Raw genomic sequence first — 21795 nt, forward strand, 5'->3', positions numbered from 1 at the left:
CTGCTTCCTCTCAGGAGGCCTCTCTCACCATTGCTTCTGTGTGGACTCCAGCAGCTGTAATTGGTTTAGATGTGCAGCTAGACCCTACCCTAGTCTAAGGCAGTGGCTTTCCACCGTGGCTGCCATTCGAGTCACCACCTCCTTTCTCACCCGTTTCCCCATTGTCACTTTTCTGCCTTAAACATTTCACTAGCTTTTTGCACTTAGAAGAAAAAGCACACTCCCTGTTGTGTCCAGCATATTCTGACTCTTGTCTCCTATAACCTCTCTTGATACAGTCCTACTCCAGCTGTTATTTGTCCTGACAGTGGCTGCAAACACTTATTTACTTCTTACAAAAAGCTCTTATAATTTGATGCCTGGCAAACACTCCCTGGACTTAATAGCATAATGATATCATAATAATAACACTTTCTGCCATCTATTGAATGTTTTCTGTAACCCAGACAGTGTGCTAAGTGCTCTACAGGCATTATCTTATAATTAAGTTAGATGCAACAAACTTGTGAAGTTGGTATTGTTATTTCCGATTTTTAGGAGAGAAAACTGAGGTGCAGAGTTGAAGTAATTTGTCCAGGTTCCTACTGTTATTGTATGCTGGAGCCTGGCTTGAAATCTGTCTGTCTGACTCTAAATTGCCTCTTTGGTACTGACTTTCAAAAGTGTTTTGTTACAATTAAATGGTAATGATTCCACAACAGTTCCAGGAAGACAGTCTTAGAGCAAGCTGTAGAGTAAAATTCTTATTGAAATTCAAAGTAAATATTAATGCAACTTAACTGTCTTACTGGAGACAACAAACTTTTCTCAATATATTATGTCTTTATGGTAGTAAGAAATAATGTTGTGTAAAAGTTGGAAATGAACGGTGGAATCAAACAGAGATATGATCTCAGCACCTGCCATTTATTCATATAGATCTCTATCATATGAACCAGATAATGTTCTAGGCACTGGAGATATTGTCAGTGTGCAATCCAGTGGGATGATTTAAAATTTTGGTTCTACAAGCTGATTTTGTCTTGGAGGCTCAGTATAGCACTGTAACTCTTTATTGAATGCTGTGTAAATGTAGTCCATCTTGGACCCTATCCTAAGGGGGTCTCTTTGAGCCAGTGTTGTGACATGGCCTCTAAGGTAATCCTATAGGAAGGCTCTAGTGTAGTTTGCTTTCTTTTTTCCTTTCTTTCCATCCCATTAAAATGAAACATTAAATTTAACTTTTTTAGATATAATAAACTCAAGGACCTTATATTCTAATAGGGTTAGCACAATAAGCATAGTAAATGACATTATGTGTCAGAAGATGGAAAGTACTTTGTGGGGTGGGTAATAAGATCAGGATGGGGGAAAATATGGTGAGCAAGCACAAGTTTCAGTGTGAAACACGCAGTTACTCAGGTGGGTCTCATTGAGATGGTTAAGACCTGAAGTGGGTGAAGGGGACAGCCAGAGGGATATCTGAGGGAGGAGAGGGGAGGTAGTGCCAGCCTACAGCAGGAGTATGTAGGCCCACTGCAGAAGAAAGCAGCCATTGTGATGGAGGAAATCAAGAGAGGGAAACACTAGATGAGGTCAAAGAGGTTCAAAGTATTTTGCTGCTGAAAACGAAATGAGCTAGCATACCTAAGGCACTTAACCAGAGCCTGGCCCAGGGCCATAGCGTCCCTGCCTACCTCTTCCAGCTGCATCTCCCTCTGCTCCCTCTTGCAAACTCTTCACTGCATTTATAGCAGAAAACTCTGCAGATGCCCCAAATATCCATGTTTTAACCTTTCTACTTTTGCACACACCTAAAATGTCCTTCCCCCATCTCTCATCATAAACTCCTTCAAGACCCACCTTGGGACCTTGTCTGGGAACACTGCTTTGACTCCCTCTGAGGTGAGCTAATGAGTCCTTCTCTGGACCACCTGCGCAGTATTGTGTATATGTTAGAAATAACACCTGGCTAATGGTAACTAACATTTAATGAGCACATACTATGCACCATGCCCTAAGTCCTTTAATGTGTTTTTTTTTTATTTCTCACAACAACCGTATAAGGTATGTCGTATTGTCATCCCCATTTTACAGATGAATAAATAAAGCTGTGAAGAAGTTTAGTAACTTGCCTGAAATCATCCAGCTACTAAGTGGTGGTACCAGGAGGTGAACCCAAGGTTTCTGGCTCCAGGACTTATGCTCTTTCGTAATCATATTATACTGCACCTCCACCATACTTACTATATACAAGGCAGTGTGCGCATAACACTGTATTGCAAGTGTTAATGTATGTGCATGTGTCTTGCCTATTACTCATGAATTCTTTGTGGGCAGGGAACCATGTCAAATTCACATTTGCTCTTTGGGGCTTTGCACATATGCAAAGCTGTGATGACAGTAACATATTCTCTTGTAATTTGTAAGGCATGAGAAATATTATTCCAAATGTTAATGAAAATGCACCATTGGCTCTGAATTTCATTTGGGTTTGAATTTCATTGTAACCGTGTCATTGTGCTTCTGCTTCTCTCTAGACCAGTATTAAAGAGGGACCGCTGTTGAAGCAAACCAGTTCTTTCCAAAGGTGGAAAAAGCGATACTTCAAACTTCGAGGCCGCACCCTCTACTACGCAAAGGACTCAAAGGTAATTCGAGATAATACTAGTTTCAAGCATTTGAGACTGTGGATGGATGTACAGTTTTGGTTCTGTAAGCTGTTTTTGTCTTGGAAGCGCACTGTAGCATTATGCTCTTACATGAATTCAATGTACATATGATCCATCGTGGACCCCATCCCAAGCGCGTCTATTTGAGTCAGTTCCATAACATGTCCCTAAGAATAACCTTTTAAGAAGGCCCCAGTGTAGTTTCATTTCTTTCTTCCTTTCTTCTTTCTTGACCATTAAAATAAAACATTAAATGTAACCTTATTAGATGTAATAAACGCAACGATTTTGGTTTCCACCTTTTACCTTGTAAATCTTTCCCTGACCGTGAGAGAAAGAGAGAGCTGCTGTCGTTGCTAAGAATTCATGCTCTGTGTTCAGACAAGAGCCCATATCCCACTTCCAGCATATTCCAGTGGAGTGGCTGTGGACAGCACGTGTTGCTGAGAGGAGGCTTAAAGGAGAAAATACACATCAAGAGCTTACATGGTACCCGACGTAAACTAATCACTCCAGTATGCTGGTGATTAGGAATAAAAATCATATGGAAATCAAATCAAGACTTAAAATATTTTTTACTTAACAGTTGAATCAAATAATAATAATACAGTTTTGGGAGAAGCCATTTGTAAAAACTCATATTTTAATATTCAAAAATAAACATTAGGATTTCTGGCTACTGTGCCAGTTGAATAATCAATTATTTTTATTTTTATAAATGTATGCTCCTGATATAATTGGTAGAGTTGTACACCAGGAGGTAAAAACAAGCAAACAAACCTAATTCTGAGTTTATGTATCTATAGAAGTAATAACCATGTAAAATAATCTTATTTTACAAGTCATTATGTTCAGAATTGTCCCTGATCTGGCTCCATCCTGATTTTTCACATTTATCTCTAGGCAGCATTGGCTATTTGGCAGCCTCCAGTTTGGGCTTATGCTACCATCATTGTGATGACTTTGCCTTTTCCATCTGCACTTGACAAAGTTCCCTGTTTTCTTCAAGATCCCCTCAAATACTCCTTATTCCATGATTCACAAGAGAGAGAGAGAGTTCAGTTTTCTGCTGAATAAATAATCTGTGACCTTCTATAGCATTTCATTGTATTTCTTCTCTTTTACTCTTGTCTGTCTTACCTTAAAGTTAGTTGTGTCTGTTTAACCTCCTGTGCTAGACTGTAGATTCCTTCCAGTCAATGAACAAGTCTTCCAGTCAGATTGGTTGAACTGAAGTAGGCTAGTTCTACAGTCTACTTCAGTTTCAGGTCCAACTGTCAACTACTTCAAGTTCTAGTTTCCGCAGTTCTAGTGGTGCACCGTTATGCCTGCCTTGCTGGAAGAACGCTGAATGCGTGTGAACAATGAGTGCTAAAAGTGGGAAGATTACACTTATTGACTAGGATTTCCTACTTGCTAAAGGTCATCTGCTACTTGCAAAGCAAATTCACTACCTCATTTGAACACATAGTTACAGATGAGGAAAATAAGGTTCAGAAGGTTCAGTTACTCGTCGTGAGCTAAGCCAGGACTAGTTCTCAGCTCTCACCCTGCAAGCCTGGAAACAATGATATTGCCTCTGCCTCCCTGGCAGAGCTGTTACAGGCTTCAGAGAGATTGCACTGTGCATGTGAATGCCACACACTCAGCAGGTTCCCCATAAGTGGTAGCTGTTATGCTTCCAGAGAGCACAGAACATTTGCATTGAAATAGTGTTCCCAGGAGGTCTTTAAAGTCCTTTTCAGTTGGGGTTTTATGGATTAGTTGTACGTTATGCTTTTATTTTTCCTTTCTAGGAAGAAATTGCAGAGAGTACCACCAACTTAACTTTTTTTCCTCCCCATTTTCTATTCCTAATTCCTGTATTGAAAGAATGTATTGAAGAGCATTGAGTTAGGTTTTCTTCTAATGTCTTTGTATGTTTTTTTTTCATTAACAGTCTCTGATATTTGATGAAGTTGACCTCTCAGATGCTAGTGTAGCTGAAGCAAGCACGAAAAATGCTAACAACAGCTTCACGGTATGGTTATATTCCGCTAACTCCCTTCTCAAAAGTTATAGAATGACCTTTCTTAAGCATGTACAGAATGCCCTGTTCAGTTGCAAACTGTTGTTAACTTATGCATGTTGGAGTTCCTACCAACACAATCAACTTTAAATATACTGTATATTCTAACACCCAGTACCAGTTATGACTCATTTAAGCTGGAGTTAAATATACTTTTTAAAAATTTTATAATTTTTCCCTTTTAATTTTAATACTTTAAGTTTTTCACCTCCTTTAAATTAATACTTCCATTAATTCCATTGTTCTTGAATATTTAAAAAGTATATTTACCTTCAGTCTTAAAAATAATATTTTCTCTATGTAGTCTGCTTTCACTCCATTTCACCCCAGTTGCCATCGTTCAGGCAGTTGCCGTAGTTCAGGGCTTCACTTCTCACTTAGGTAATTCATTCGGCAGCTCTGTTCCAGTTTCTTCTTTTCTGATCACAGATCACATTGCTTAAAAAGGCGTCACTGGTTCCACATTGCCTGCGAATGCCATCCTCAACTCAGTCTTCAGATCTTCTAAGATCATGCCTCAGCATTCTAGTATTACCAGACAATTAATCTGTCCTTCTCTGTCCCACCAGTGCAGCAATTCTACCTGTGCCTGTGCTTTTCCTCTTCCCTCTGACTTCAGTGATTCCTCCCCCATCTATCGCTGTGAGAATCCTACCAATTCTTCAAAGCTTATTATAACCCATTTTTTTCCAACTTCTTTCATTCACAAAGTACGGATTGAGTTCCCACCATGTGTTGAGCACAAGAAATTCAGAGGTGAATGTGTATGTATATAATTTCCCTCAAGATATTCCTGGCATTGTTCAGCCCATTTTCCTATGGGGTACTTTTTATAACTACATACTCCCTAGGTCCTCAAAGGTGCATTGTTCTTGCTCCGTTGTCACTCCCATCTGCACTCCCAGTCCTCCCAGGAAAGCTACTACTCCTGACAGCAGTGTGCAGTGTCCATCCCCTAGGCATGCCAGGGCAGGGGAGACAGACTGCTAAACAGGTGTACAGCAGTGCCATGATAGAGGTGAGCACTGGTAAGGGTGGGGGGAAGAGAGGACACAGATGAATTCAGATGTTGCCTTATTGATTTATGGGCATGTGGGATAATTCATAGTGTAAATATTCCTCCCCATCTCCCCCGATCCCCAGGGAGAGTTTAGTTTGAGAAGAGGAAAGCCAAGAATAGAGTCCTGGGAAAATGTTAAAATTCAAGGTTTAACCAATAAAGACTCAGAGCGTTCTTAAGTAAAGGAGACTCAGGAGTCAGTGATGTTATAAAAACCAAGCAGAAGAGAATTTCAAGATAGATGCTTTGACGTGTCATATACTGTAGAGAGGTCAAGTCGAAGAATTGAAAAGTGATGGTTGAATTTGTTAATTTGGAGGTCATTTGGTCCCATTGATGTGAGTAGTTTCAGTGTGGGGTGGGGCTGGGGGCAGGCATTAGGCTGCACTGTGAATGCAAGTGAAAGGCAGGCAGAGATAAGGTAGGTAACTGTTTTCTAAAAGCTTGGCTGTTAAAAGGAGGACAAAGATAGCTAGTAAAATGTTTCGGCCAGAAGAGAATTTTAGTTTTGTTGTTCTTTTGTTGTGTTTTAAAAATGATTTTGAATGTATTTATATAAAGAGAGGAGGAATAGTTAGAACCAAAAGTTGAAGACTCAGGAGAGAGAGGGAATGACTGATGAAGCATGATTGCTCAGTAAGGTGACGGGCGTAGGAATCAGAGCGCAGGTTAAGAGATCGGCGTTGAACGGAAGACAGAAAGCTTACAGAGGCAGGCGTGGCCAGGAAGTTTATATATTTCAAAACCAAATACTGTTTTCTCAGTGAAATTGAAGGATAAGGTTATCTGCTGTGAGTGAAAGTTGAGGATGGTTAATAGTTGCTTCTGTAGAAAAAGAGAATCGAAACTGAGCAAGGACCTATAGATGATTACTAAGTAGTGAGTGGTGTCTACCAAAGATTGGAGATCAGGTTTAGTAATGTTATTACTCCCTGTGCTTATAGCATTTTCTTTAAGTGGGAGTAGAGAACAAACAAATGAATTGATCCAGGGTTGATGGTTTACAGGGCATATTGAACAGAAAGAGAAAGGGAGGGATTGCTAGATATTTGACGGATTGATAAATCATCCATCTCTCTGCTCTTCTCAGTTTTTGAGTACAGAGTAGGGGACAGCTTTGGCTGAACAGGATTCAACAACCACTAAATACAGAGCTTCTGATGAATTGTTGGAGATCTAAGGCCAAAACGTTGCTTATTCCTTCTTTCTCCCACTTGAAGATGGGGTAGGGTGAGGTAGAAAGAACTTCACCAGTCCTACTAGTAGGATTAGCCACTTGCTTTTCCCTGGGCAGTGAAGAATAATCCTCTCTCTGCTGGAGCCTCATGGAGGGGGAATAAGGGTTCCCCCCAATCAACATTTATTTGTTTTTGAATCCTCTTTATTTTTTAATGACACATAATGATTGTATATATTTATAGGATACATAGTGATGTTTCGATGCATGTAAGGTACAGTGATCAGATCAAGGTAATTAGGATATCCGTCATCTCAAACATTGACCATTTCTTTGTGTTGCACACATTCAATATTCTCCTTTAGCTATTTGAAGCTATATATTATTGTTAACTATAGTCATCCTACGGTGCTATAGAACACTAGAAATTATTCCTCCTATTTAGCTAGAATTTTGGATCCTTTAAGAGTTTAATCTGAAAGAGGGTTTCAAAATTTAAGCTTTGAAGCATGCATTAATTTCAGGTGAAGACAAGGTCTAGGGTTTTGGAGTAGGAAATTATTCAAATCCTTATACAGGTCTTTCTTGGCCCTTCAACTGGGCACGTGATCTTTCTTATAGCATTTCTTACAGAATTTAGCATATGCTACCTTATACTTACTTAAGTATTTATTTTTGGCCAGGCATAGTGGCTCACACCTGTAATCCCAACACTTTGAGAGGCTAAGGCAGGAGGATTACTTGAGGCCAGGAGTTTGAGACCAGCCTGGGGAACATAGTGAGATTCCCATCTCTACAACAAATACAAAAATTAGCTGGGTATGGTGGCATGCACCTATAGTCCCAGCCACTCAGGAGGTTGATTGCTTGAGGAGTTCGAGGCTCTAGTGAGCTGTGATCCCAGCCTGGGCAACAGAGTGAGACCCTGTCTAAAAAAAATTTTTTTTTTTTGGCTGGGCTTGATGACTTATGCCTGTAATCCCAGCACTTTGGGAGGCTGAGGCGGGCGGATCATGAGGTCAGGAGATCGAGACTATCCTGGCTAACACGGTGAAACCCTGTCTCTACTAAAAAAAATACAAAAAATTAGCCAGGTGTGGTGGCACATGCCTGTAGTCCCAGCTACTCAGGAGACTGAGGCAGGAGAATTGCTTGAATCCGGGAGGTGGAGGTTGCAGTGAGCTGAGATTGTGCCACTGCACTCCAGCCTAGGTGACAGAGCGAGACTGTCTCCAAAAAAAAAAAAAAATTTTTTTTTTTACTATTTTTTTTTTTTTTTTTGAGACGGAGTCTCGCTCTGTCGCCCAGGCTGGAGTGCAGTGGCCGGATCTCGGCTCACTGCAAGCTCCACCTCCCGGGTTCACGCCATTCTCCTGCCTCAGCCTCCCGAGTAGCTGGGACTACAGGTGCCGCCACCTCGCCCGGCTAGTTTTTTTGTATTTTTTAGTAGAGACGGGGTTTCACCGTGTTAGCCAGGATGGTCTCGATCTCCTGAGCTCATGATCCGCCCGTCTCGGCCTCCCAAAGTGCTGGGATTACAGGCTTGAGCCACCGCGCCTGGCCCTTTACTATTTATTTTTATTATAACCTCCTTGAGGATAGGGACTCTGTCATACTTTTTATCTCATGGTGCCTTATCCATAAGTATTTGTTGATTTTAACTAATAAGATGAAAGTTTATTTTAGGCATGAGAAGACTTTCTATTGAAATATTTTCAAGAAATTTATTCATTCAACCGAATACCATTTTTTTAGTTTATTGGACTAGAAATATAGGGACTGGTTGGGCACAGTGGCTCAAGCCTATAATGCTAGCATTTTGGGAGGCTGGTGGTAGGATCTCATGAAGCCAGGAGTTTGAGACCAGCCTGAGGAACATAGTGAGACCCCCCACTTCCCTACAAAAAAATATACAAAAATTAGCTAGGTGTGGTGGTGCGTGCCTGTAGTGCCAGTTATTCCAGAGGCTGAGATGGGAGGATCGCTTGAGCTCTGGAGTTCGAGGTTGCAGTGAGCTATGATTGCATCACTGCTTTCCAGCCTGGACAACAAAGTGATTCCCTGTCTCTAACACAAAACAAAGCAAAATAAAAGAACAAAGAAACAAAAACAAATGTAGGGACTAAAAAGTTAGGCAGATTGCTTAGGGTTTTAGAGCAAATGAATTTGGTAGAACTTTCCAGGGTATAAAATGGAGCAAGAGACATGTTTTCAACCAGTAATTGACAAACCTTCCTCTCTTTAAATATTTAAATATCTTACCTTCCTCAATTATTGTGACTGCTACTGATGCTGTTATTGTGGCTGGTTTGTGTCAGAGGCTAATGGTATAGTTTGATGTATTATGGCTGGAGGATCCAGGAATGGCCAAATTCTACTTCATTTCAGCCATCCCTCCTCTTCCTGAAGTTTCTAAGGGTGATATATTGACAAAGTACAATAGTGGATGGAAACTACGTAAATAGTAAACGGAAAATGGAAGACCTGTGCTTTGCCTGAAAATCCGGTGCTGAACTCTCTGGTAAAATGGGTTCTAGAGATCAGGGCAGTGACTGACCTAACCTGGGAAGTTCCTCAGTGTCATTTCTGTGACGTTCAGTTGGGTATGAGTGAGTCACTAAGGCCGGCCAGGCTTCAAGGGGGTCACAGACATTAAGACAGAGGATCGGGGACATGATTTAAAACCTACGCACAGTATGATTACTCTTCCTTTCTTGTGCAGTCTCTCACTCTCAACTCTGGAGTTAATAACTGGTTTTTTTTGTTATCTAAATTGTCTCAGATACTCTATTAGTTTTCTATTGCTGTGTAACAACCAACCACAAACTTAGTGGCTTAAAAAAACAATGTCCATTTATCTCAGTTTTTATAGGCCACACAGTATTGCTAGATTCTTCTGCTCCGGGTCTTACAATATGAATAGATAGATATGGGTTGGGCAGGGTGGCTCATGTCTGTAATCCCTGCACTTTGGGAGGCTGAGGTTGGCAGGTCACTCGAGGTCAGGAGTTTGAAACCAGCCTGGCCAACATGGTGAAACCCTGTCTCTACCAAATACAAAAATTTGCTGGGCGTGGTGGCTCATGACTGTAATCCTAGCACTTTGGGAGGCCCAGGCAGGTGGATCGCTTGAGGGTAGGAAAAGCCCCCATCTCTACTAAATATGCAAAAATTAGCTGAATGTATTGGTGCATGCCAGTAGTCCCAGCTACTTGGGAGGCTGAGGCGGGAGAATTGCTTGAACCTGGGAAGCGGAGGTTGCAGTGAGCCGAGATTGTGCCACTGCACTCCAGCCTGGGCAACAGGGCAAGACTCTGTCTCAAAAAAAAGAAAGAAACAGATATGACAAATTTGTGTATATACTTTTATTGACTCAAATTGAGCTAATTTTAGCCATGGTTTGAGTTGATGATTTCACAAGTGTCTTCAGCCATAATAAAGCTTACTAACAATGAAAGTATTTTTTTGTGATTTTAGGTAACGGTGATGTGATCAGGGAATGGAAAAGGACAATTTTTGACATCATTTAGGTTAATGTTTATTAATATATTTATAGTTCAAGCCAGACATGATCGCTTATGCCTGTAATCCCAACACTTTGGGAAGCCGAGGTGGGAGAATCACTTGAGCCCAAGAGTTGAAGACCAGCCTGGGCAACATGGCGAAACCCCATCTCTACAAAAAATGAAAAAATTAACTGAGTGTCGTGGTGCATGCCTGACTACAAGTCAGCTACTCAGGAGGCTGAGGTGGGAGGATCACTTGAGTGGAGGTTACAGTGAGTCAAGATTGCACCACTGCACTCCAGTCTGGGCAACAGAGAAAGACCCAGTCTCTCAAAAAAAAAAAAAAAAAAAAAAGAGAGAGAGAAAGAAAAAATGATAATTTATTTGTAGTTTAAGTTCTACCATGGCATTTTCTATGATGGTTAAATCAATAAAATGTTCTTTTTTGTTGTTCATTTAAAAAAATTCATTTTAAAAATTTGATTACTGTCTGCATGGTGTTTTGGAGGTTTCATTTTTATCTTTAACATAACCCTATGCTGTAGGTGAATGTATTCCTCCCAGATGAGGCTAGAGAGAATTGATCTCTTTTTGGTCACACTGGTGCCACCCTGGGAAAGGGCTCCCAGACCTCCTAATGTGTAATCCAAGACTCTTTCCAATCAGACAGAATCCTTTCTATCTGGGTAGTCTCTGCCTCTGCTGTTCTCTTTCTTCCTCAAACACTGCTCTCTTTTCTCACTAATCAGGATATGTCTATCCCCAGAATTTTTTTTTTTATTTACCCCATTTGTAGAGGATAGGAGCTTAGACCATGAAAGTCAAACAGCCTGGGTTTGGGTCCTGAGTTGGCTACATCCAGTTAATGTGACCTTGGACAAATTGGTTAACCTTTCTAAATCCCAGTTTCCTCACCAGTCATTGAGAATAACAAGAGTACCTGCCTCATAGGATTATAAGGATTAAATTAAATGTGCTAGTACACCACAATACCTGCAGTTTAATAAAAGTGGCAGTTATTTTCCCGAGTTTGTCATCTCCCTATTTCCAAGTGGCAGTGTGTTGCCAATTCCTAAAAGTTTGGGAATTTGGAAGAATGTGGATGAACTTTATCTTGAGAAAACATTCCATGCTGCTTATCTTTCAGAGGTATAGCAAAGATTTATTTCTACTTTTATCTCATATTAATAACTATGACTGAGAATAATACATGTAATTATAATCTCACCGTGTTAGGTAAATGTTATTTGCGAAAGAAGAGCTATTTAATGATATGAAAGTCATCACAATCACATGTTAAGCCTTCAAAGAATGCTGTTCAAATGACTGTTTTCTTTAAATTTTAATGAAGATTAAGCTAAATCTTTAATGAGTCACAATTTTAATGAAATTATTGTACTGGCATTGTTAAAACTTCTTATGGAAATTTGCTAGGGAAAGTAGCATGTGTTTTTTGTTGGTTTGTTTGAAGTAGAAAGAAACACAAAGGTAATTTATTTCGTTTATTTAACCACTTGTAACGTTTTCAGGGGGCAGTCTGTAGGTGTGTGTGAAACTTCACAGGTACTGCACATCCACACGGGTTTACTCAGTTGATGAAACACAGGCACCCTCTGGTAACACTTATATTTAGAACTAAATGATCACTAGAACAAAGAGGGATTTTAGTTCAGGGGTCACTTGCCACAGCAGATGTGACTAAAATTTATTAGCTTCAGATTATGATTCTTTCTACGAGGGTTTAAAAAGTCTACATAAAAAGACACCAATAAACATGAGAACATACCCTTATGGCACATCAAATATCAGAAATTATGCATTCATAATATAATTGAAATGAGCAGGCTGGGCTTTAGTGGTACAGAACAAAATGTTCTTAAGAATTCCTTTAATGTTTCCTTTCTATTTATTCCGCTTTTCCCTTAGCTTCCTCTCAGTTAATATAGTTTACTTCATCTCTCTCTTAGAGGGAGATCACATCCTTTGAACTTAAAAAGCTGTCAGTTTATTTTTCTCCATTAATCTATCAATATTTACTTACAAAGGAAATAACTAAAAGCTGTTTTCTTTTCATATCACTTGTGAATGCACATTCACAAAAGGTATTTAGATTATCACCTGAATAAATAATCACTGACAAGTAAGTTGCCTACCTTATTTGATATTTGTTGTAACTATTGTATTTCTCTTCTGAATGCATTATGTCTGATAACTCATTCAATTCTTTATATGAATCCTACAGTGTAAGAATTATTATGATTCCCATTTGATAGATGAGGAATCTGAAACAGAGAGGCTAACATCTAATAATGTAATGACTAGAATCTGAACCTGTCCACATCATCTGGCCTCAGTTTGTATCTTCATGACTTTGCTATGCTGTGTCTTTATTATGGCGTTTTAAATAAATGTGGTTCAGATAGTATTCCTCTAACTGGTTATTACGTGTTCAGTTGTTTTATCTACAAGTCAAGCAGAGTTTTATGCTGCATCACCAGATGTACAGTAAGCACTTGCTGGTCAGACTACAAATTTAGAATATTTCATTGTATTTTGGCACGGTACTTTAAAGAGAAAGGATGGTAACCAATATTATAAAAAAGATCCGGGAATCCTGGGATTGATTGGCATTTAAGGGTACTCTTTTATTTTAAAAATTTGGAGAAATGTGACAGATGTCTTTTTAATGAGGCGTTACTATGTAGGCGAGGCTGTAGATAGGTTTTGTGTTACTGCAGTGTGCAGGACCCATGAATGAATTCGTGGAGGAATAATTGAGCTCAGTATAACAGAGAACTTTCTAACTTGAGTCATCTGATAGAACAGGCCCCTTGTGAGGTAATAGCTCTTCCCATTATTAGAAATCTTTAGTCATCTCAGTCCCTGTGAGCTGAAAGGGGCCTTCAAGAAGAGAGTTCTCAGAGCAGATTCAGCTTCAAGTGCTGAAATGAATTTCTCAAGGTTAGATGACTAATAGCAGAGCACAGCTAATATGTAATTCAGGGCTCTCAGCTCTTGATGTTTGTTGGGAATACTCAAAGAAGAGTGGATTTAGAGACTGCTGGGCACTGTGCTAGACACTATACATGAAGGCTTATTATACCACACAGCAAGAGCTAAATGACCATCTTTCTATAATGCAGTTGGGGAGATCTTTGCATGGTATGTGCATGTGAGAGGGGGTGAGGAGAGATGGTGGAAACACATTTCCTTGCAGTGCAAAGACTGTGGCTTCTTTACCACTGAATCCTCAAGGCTAGCACAGTGCCTGGCACAGAGAGAAAGCTAATAAGTATTTGTTGAATAAATGAAGGTATATATCCTTGTTGAATGAATGAATGAGTGACATTTGTAAACTATAGTGGATTTTTTTGGACAAAAAGTATTAGGTCGTGTTTTGACTTAGAGAACAGTTTTCTAATCCCTCCCTGTGCTATTGGTTTATATATATTATACCCATAAATTCTTGCATCCTCATTGAAATATTTGTGTAATGACTTAAGACGATTTTATACCATGTTTACAAACATGACTTTTGCCTTTCATTAATCATTGAAGTGGTCCCACCTTGGCTTACGTAATTATTAGATGACTGATAGCAGCAAACCTCATATTTTAACATTTATATTAGTTAAAATATTTTATAGCACTCTAAAATGATGCCATATTAATGCAATTTAAGTGGTTGTGTTTTTTGCCTTTTAAAACTGATTTATGTGCAATTTAGATGGCTTTATACTCTGAAAGCTGATAATTTATCTTAACTTTAAAATTCATATTCCTTTTTCTATATCTTAGAAATTAGGGGCTTTTAGAAATGAAATATCTTTGTTTCTGTGGGTGTTTCATATTTATCTTTCCATTTAGTGATACGGCATCTTTTCCAAGACTAACCCAGAGAAATAGCTCTTAAGGTTATTATGGGCTTCCTCACACCAAAGTGTAAGAAACCATTGGTCCTTTTGTACCTAGACAAAAATTTTGGGGTGAAGATAAGGTGTGGCAGAAAAACAGAACCTGTGTCTCCACCTTCACTAGTAGCCTTCCAGAAATCTTTCAAATGGGCTTTCTAAAGGAAGGCAAGACCCAGTGAGCGTGTCCTTGGTTCTTCTGCCAACTCGGGAGCTCTGGGAACCTAGGGCTTGCTTGCAAAATCAGACCATGGGAGTCCCAGGACGTGGATCAGTTTCATCAAAGGGTTCGTAGTGGTTAATAGACACTATCAGTAGGCTGGGAGAGGGCACTTGTCATCCAAAGAGCTGTGTCGGACGTTCAGTCAGGGTGTCATGATCATTTGCCATGCCTGATGTTGCCGTTTTCCCCTTATCGAAGTTCCACGGCTCAAGGAAAATATAGAGCTCCTGATCAGTAACCTTCAACCTGCAGCCTCCAGTACTCTTTCTGTCCTAGTCTGTTGCACAGCAGCCCACTCCTTATCTGTCTGTCCACTTCCAGGACTGCCCTTAGAATTCATTCATTCATTTATTTAACAAATATTTATCGAGAATTCCTTTATATATATGAGACATTTGTGCTAGATTCTGGGTATACAGTGCTAAATTAAAAAAAAAAATTGGCCACTGAGTACCAATTTTTAAAAAGTTTTTACTCGAATTTAAACAAATTTAAAGGCTATGCTGCCTGCCTTCAGGGATAGGTCCCTGTCTTTAAAGTATGTGACCTTGTGAATAGTACTATTTGGATACCAAAAACAAGGAACTCGCCTCCCTACTGAGACTGGAAACTGTGCCATCACAGGGGCCCAGGTTATAGGAAAGACGGGGGCGGGGAGGAATTACAATCTCCTTAGAACTTGAGGCGCAGACCATTCAGGATTCCATAAACAAACTTCTGTGAGACTAGTTCATCTGCTCTTCTCCACAAACATGCCCCCCTCCCAGTATTTCTGAGGCCAAACCCTGGCCACCATGTTGAAATTTTTATCCCTCAGTCTGCATATCCGTGTTTCATGAAGCTGGTTTCCTAGGTGGCCTTTAGCCTTCGGCACCTTGTGGATCGCCAGTGGCAGACTGCTGTCACATGAAAAGCGTGGCCAGTTATAACCTTGTATCGTGGAGGACTGACCTTCCCAGTGTGTGTGCCGTGTTGTAGCTCCCAGTGCATGGCCATGTGCGGTACTGCCTCCTGGTCTTGGAGCTGGTTATAAATCCACAGTTCACTCATGTGTTCCTATACAAGGCCTTTTACAGACTCCAAATAGATGGTTCTGAGCTGACACTGTCATTGTCACCATGATCCTGAAGACATAGCTTGTAGCTGTGTGGAGGTGAACTTCTAAAACCTATCTCTTCTGAGAGTTACTGCATGAAAACATGCAAGGATGGGTCAAGTTTTGAACCAGCAGCCCAAGTTCCACCAACTTCCCTGTTATCCAGGGGCTTCTAAGCTATGCAGACTGCTGTGAAAGGTTTATTCTTCTTTTGCCCACCTGACTGATATACTCATGTACTTTTTGAAGAAGGGCTATGGAATTTACCTAGACTTCATTGTGGTCTTGATGTGGCTGAAGTGTTTCATTGAAGGCTCTTTAGTCCTGTACTCATTTAGATTGACTCTCACTTCTGGTACCTATTTGTGGTGCAGACTAAAGCCTCAAACTCTATAAAAGACAATGGCTTATCTCATGGAAGCACCTGGAATAGGGGCCTAATATGGGAGAAAAAGCTACTGGCAATAAAAAAGATTTTTTTAATTCCCACTGTAAATATCTGAATCTTAGCAAAAGAGAGTCTGATACATAATAACCATCTCTTTGAAACAGCAGAGCTCTGAAGAGTTTTAATATCTTGACAGTTCTGTCCTTGCTAGCATGATGGAGTTCTGTTTGCTAATTTTTTTATGTTCCATAACCTCCTTGAAAGCCAGAATCTTTGGTGTTAACTATAGTTTCGTAACTATACCTGTTAAGAAATAAGGTATAGTAGGGAGGCATGGTGCTCACACTCTCCAGAAAATCCCAGAGATGTTTGCAACCCTATGCCTTGTGAGCAACCCAAGCCTAGTGGAGTCCTGAATCACCCTGAAGAGGTCCCCAGTGATGTGCACCTAGAAAGGGGTTCAATGGGACCGACGCGGTGGCTCATGCCTGTAATCCTAGCACATTGGGAGACTGAGGCGGGTGGATCACCTGAGGTCTAGAGTTAGAGACCAGCCTGGCCAACATGGTGAAACCCCGTCTCTACTAAAAATACAAAAATGAGCTGGGCGTGGTGGCATGTGCCTGCAATTCCAGCTACTCGGGAGGCGGAGACAGGAGGATTGCTTGAACTCTGGGGGCAGACATTGCATTGTGCTGAGATTGTGCCACTGCACTCCAGCTTGGGTGACAGGGCGAGACTGTCTCAAAAAAAATAAAAGGTGGGGGTGTTCCATGTTCATCACACCTGGTCTTATTAACAAATCCAGAATTGGGCTTTACATTCCTATATGAAATGCTTTAAAAATATGAACACATTGAAACACCTCACAGATTTTGACTCCATTAGACAGTTTAAAGCATCAACCTTTTATTTAAAAAAAATTAAAATAATTTTAGGTTTGCCTTGACTTAGTGAAATATTAAAATAACATTAAGGAAAGCCTATTATTTCTATAAGACTTTAATAATATAAGGTGTTTTTAATATAGATAAAAAATGATTATTCATTTGTTTCTGAGATCTTTTTGGTGTGTCCTATAATCCATAAGAAGTAATGGGCACAAAGGTAATTTTCATATGATATTAATATCTCACTTCATTATCTCAGTAAGTCCATGGGGTATTCTTCCTCCCATTCAACCAACGGAGGAAGTGAAGGGTGAGTCTCAGATAACTTAATTTGTGTAAATTTATATAGTTAAGTAACATAATTAATATTTGAAGCCTATGCTCTTTCCATGAGAATGAGAGCATATGAGAAATTTGAAGCACCTATAATTAGAGTAAAATCACAGTAACCAAGTGAAAGCCCACCCTTTTAAATAGGATTTAGTCTAGTCTGGCCATTCCTAGTGAATCCTTATTACCTTCAAGTGAGAAGAAAGCTCACCTAGAACAGTATACCAGCTAGCAGTGATTAGAGTGCTTGTGCCATGGCATTGATTCTGGTGGTCACTAGAGGCTGATATGTCTTTAGAGGATGAGAGAGGATTAGCAATTTTGATTCCCCTTTGCATTTTAGTCTTACATAAGGATTTAATCTCCGACAAGAAAATCATGAAATTAGTTTCTGGCTAAAAGAGATTTTCTATTTATTGGTTTCGGCCTTACACATTTTTGTGGTCTCTGGATCCAGTTTAAGCTTTGCTGAGCCCAAATCTCAATTTATGAAGGCAAAGGTAGGTTTGTACTTATGAGAGACAAATGACAATCTAGTCAGCAATGGACAAGGGCAGTCAGAAGCAAGATCTTCCTGTTGAGAACAGGTAGGTTGAGTGCTATCTAGTTGGAGATTTTATTTTTTAGTTGTTTATTTTGTTGGTTGCCACAGGTTGAGACTTGCTGGTAGCACATCTAAGGACTTTGGGACAGTCCTGGAACTCAGGTTGTATTAGCTGATCAGGCTTGGAGTAGAGGGTTGGCCAGCTGTCAGCATACTCTTGGAACCTTCTGGTAGGCTGCTCCCACTGACATGGAACTCAAGGCAAAAGTTAGTCTTTATATCGTGGAGATAAACAGATTAGTGGTAAGAAACTGTTAAAGAGAGCTGACGTTTTAGAAGGTGTGGCTGTCCTGGCCCTTGACATCAAGACTTGGTAAGGCCCCTTCCAGCAAGATTCAGCAATGTCTTCCATTGATCCAAATACCAGGCAATGCCCAGTGATGTAGTCTGTTGGAATCGGTTGGTAGGATTTCTTGTTGGTAGGGGATGCCTTGACATACTGCATTAATGCTTTGTAGTAATCTAGCACAACACTATTTAGTATGAAATGTCTGACAGCAGTTAGCTACTAGGGGAATAACCAGCAGCCACATAGCCCTAATATTTCAAGTGGCAAGAGTCACAGCATTCTGTGTTATAGATCTCATGTTTGTAAAAGCAGTGGGCTGTTTGGCCTTTGTGGTCTGGTTTCTGCACAAATTTTGATCATTGTGTTTTTCAGAATTTCATCCATAAAGGGTGCTAACAATCATTTTTCCCAGTTACTCAACAGTATTATTAGAGCTGCCCCGTTTGTCAGAACCATAATGTGAGAAAAGCTGTCAGTATAAAGCAGTTCATTCTTCTCCCTTTGGAGCCTTTGTAAGAGTTCAGATTTGGGGGAGGTGTTTTTTTTTTTTTTTTTTTTTGGTACAGGTAAAGTATTTATATGAATATATTATAGGTTACGTGTGCCTTTTTAGGAAAATGTACAATTATGTCCACCAGCCAGGACAGAGTTGTCTATCCTCAAAATGACTGTAGATAAACTTCTAAAAGGCTTTAGCCTGATGTTTAACACAATATCAAGATACACACTTTACAGGACAGAGTGTAAAGAAAGGTTTTCAAGTCTTTAGATTCATCAGTGCCTTCACTACTATCATTATCTGGAAACAGCAGGGGTAGTGAAGTGTGCCATTTATGTCTACAAAGACGTGTTTACAAGGATATGATTGCACATTGTAATAGCAAAAGATTGGAAACAACCCAAATGTGCAAGTTAGAGGCTGATTGGAGTAAATTGTGAAATATGTCATGCAATGGAATGTTATGCAGCCATTAACAAGATGAATGAGTTCTGTCTGTAATAATACATACCAAACTTCAAGTTTTATTCAGTGGGAAAAGCCAGATGGGAAACAGTGTGAATTGTAAGATGTTACTGTGTGTGTGTTTGTGTGTGTGTGCACACATGCACGCATTTAAACCTCAAAAGAGCATATAGTTGTTGTATATGGATAGAATATCCCTGGAGAGAAGCACAAGAAGATAAGTATTTGCCTTCAGTAAAGGTAGTCAGTAGCTGGGGGCAGGCTTAGGAGGGATATGTGCTTTTCATTCTAAATACATTTTGAATTTTGTATCATAAATGTTTATTGCCTATTCAGAATTTTTTAAAATGCTACATGGGACCCACCTTCTGGAATGCATTTGATAGAGTGATGGGTTCAGCAGGAAGACCACCTTGGACACTGTCAGGATATTCAGGGAAACCAGGATAAGGACATAGATGAGCTCGTCTGCACTGGGAAGGAAGGATGGGCTGGATGAGAGACTTTGTGCAGAAGGACTGGAGAGCTGTGTGGCCAAAGGGAGGGGAGAAGGAGAGGAGGAAGTGAATGTGGAGTTATTGATTTGGGGAGGATTGGTATATAAATGATGCCTTTAATTAAAGGTTGAAAATGGGAATAAAAGCAGGTTGGTGGTGGGGGTTGTGAAAAGACTTCAGGTCCGGACATTGTGAATTCGAAGTAATGTGAGATACCCTGGTGATGTCTTGCAGGCAATTCAGAGAACAGCTTTAAACACTATTAAAATGGCTTAAAGTACTTTTTTGGTATCATTTTTCGTAGTTCTTTTGAAGTTTTTTTTTCGTTTTTTTTTGTTTTGTTTTGTTTTTTTGAGACGGAGTCTCGCCCTGCCACCCAGGCTGGAGTGCAGTGGCACGATCTCGGCTCACTGCAAGCTTGGCCTCTTGGGTTCGCGCCATTCTCCTGCCTCAACCTCCCGAGTAGCTGGGACTACAGGCGCCCGCCACCACGCCCGGCTAATTTTTGTATTTTTAGTAGAGACGGGGTTTCACCGTGTTCCAGCATGGTCTCAATCTCCTGACCTTGTGATCCTCCCGCCTCGGCCTCCCAAAATCTTTTGAAGTTTTTAGCCTACTCAAATATCTTTTCCATTCCTTAAGTATGATTATGGTGTAATGGAAAATTTAGGTTTTAAAAATATTTTAGTTTTGTGGTGACCAATACAAAACAATTATTTTGTTTTGAAATTTCCCATTACATATGTGTCTTGTACAAAGCCATTTACCGTTATAAACTAAAAGAGCTTGTGCCAAGGGAATGAGACTAATGGATTGTTCCCATTTCTGGTACAGTCTGAAAATATTAAATGAATGGTAAAACATTTAATGTGTCCATTAACTAATACTGCTAATTTACAGTGGGAGTGTGTGTGAAAGCCTACATAAATAATTTCTCAAGTCACTGTGATCCCTGTAATTACAATTAATACTGAAAAAACTTCTCAATTTCCCATGTGCGTTGTAATAGTTCCAAAACAATGCCCTGTGTTAATATATATCTTGTAAATATTTTGTTCTGAGAAGGTGCCTGGTTTACATAGACTTGCCTATGTTTGTGGATGAAGTCATTATTACTGTTATTGTTATTAACCAGCACTTTCGCGTTTCCTTTCTTGCTCACCATTTAAACATGCACAGTAAGGTATAAGGTTGAGATGCAACTGTGCAGCAGCCCTGATTATTGTTATTAAGGGGAGAAAAAGTGAGCAGCACATGCAGTCTTTTTTGTCCGTCCTTTCAGGATAATGTCAGTAAATTCTTTGCCATTTCTTCATTCTCTTGCAGATGGCTAGGGAGGAAGGCAGATGTAGTTTCAAATCTTACCTACACATAGTGACCTTGGACAAGCTGCAAACCTCTCTAAGCCTTAGGGTCCTCCCAGCAAAGGACTGCTTGCCACTCTTTGAATTATGTGGATGAAATGAGATGATATACCTGGCTTGTTATAATTACTCCATAAATGGTAAATCTTAGTATTTTGGACTTGCGAAATGATTTTAACTCCAAACATGAATAATGGAGTCATCTAAACCCTCCCTCACGGTCACTCCTCACAATGAGTTAACAAGTCCCATTAATTCTACCTCCTAAAGATCTATGGAATCCTTTTCATCTCTGTCAGCTGCTGAAATCTTCATGAAGTGCTCCTATGCACAGCGGCCTCACTGCACGCCTAACTCATGTCCTCCCATGCGTTTCCTGCCGTTTAATAAATGTCTCCCACCACGGCTTTCCACCATCAGGTGGACCGTCTACACTGCTGCCCTGCCCGTTATCTTCCTAAAATGAGTATCTGGTTTGTGTCTCTTCCCGGCTTAAAGCCCTTTAGTAGCAGTGCTGTGTCACTTTTCGGATCAAATCTGTACTCTTTAGTGTGGTTAAAAGGTTCCTCATAATTGCTCCTCTGATTTTATTTTCCATTTGCAGCCCATGGTTGTCATATGACACTATTCACAATACCCACCCCCTGTCTGATCTCTCTTCTTCAATGTGTTTGTGTATCCCTTGGCTTACAGTACTCATGCCTTCTCCTTCTCCCTCCTTGTGGCTTCTTCCCCACAGACATACACAGGAAACTTTACCTGGCCTTCCCACCCACA

At 40.1% G+C, this 21795-nt stretch overlaps 1 protein-coding gene across 5 annotated transcripts in view; it reads left to right on the plus strand.

Annotated features, from left to right (window-relative positions):
• The window catches only part of DGKH (diacylglycerol kinase eta), a 198083-nt gene that overhangs the window by 71074 nt on the left and 105214 nt on the right, over nucleotides 1–21795 (plus strand). For all 5 annotated transcript variants that reach the window (XM_007960238.3, XM_073013763.1, XM_007960243.3 and 2 more), the window contains exons 3-4: nucleotides 2520–2630; nucleotides 4591–4671. In XM_007960238.3, coding sequence (XP_007958429.3) covers nucleotides 2520–2630; nucleotides 4591–4671 — 192 coding nt within the window. The remainder of the gene's footprint in view (nucleotides 1–2519; nucleotides 2631–4590; nucleotides 4672–21795) is intronic.

The sequence above is a fragment of the Chlorocebus sabaeus genome, chromosome 3 (assembly GCF_047675955.1).
Source record: "Chlorocebus sabaeus isolate Y175 chromosome 3, mChlSab1.0.hap1, whole genome shotgun sequence".
Taxonomy (NCBI): domain Eukaryota; kingdom Metazoa; phylum Chordata; class Mammalia; order Primates; family Cercopithecidae; genus Chlorocebus; species Chlorocebus sabaeus.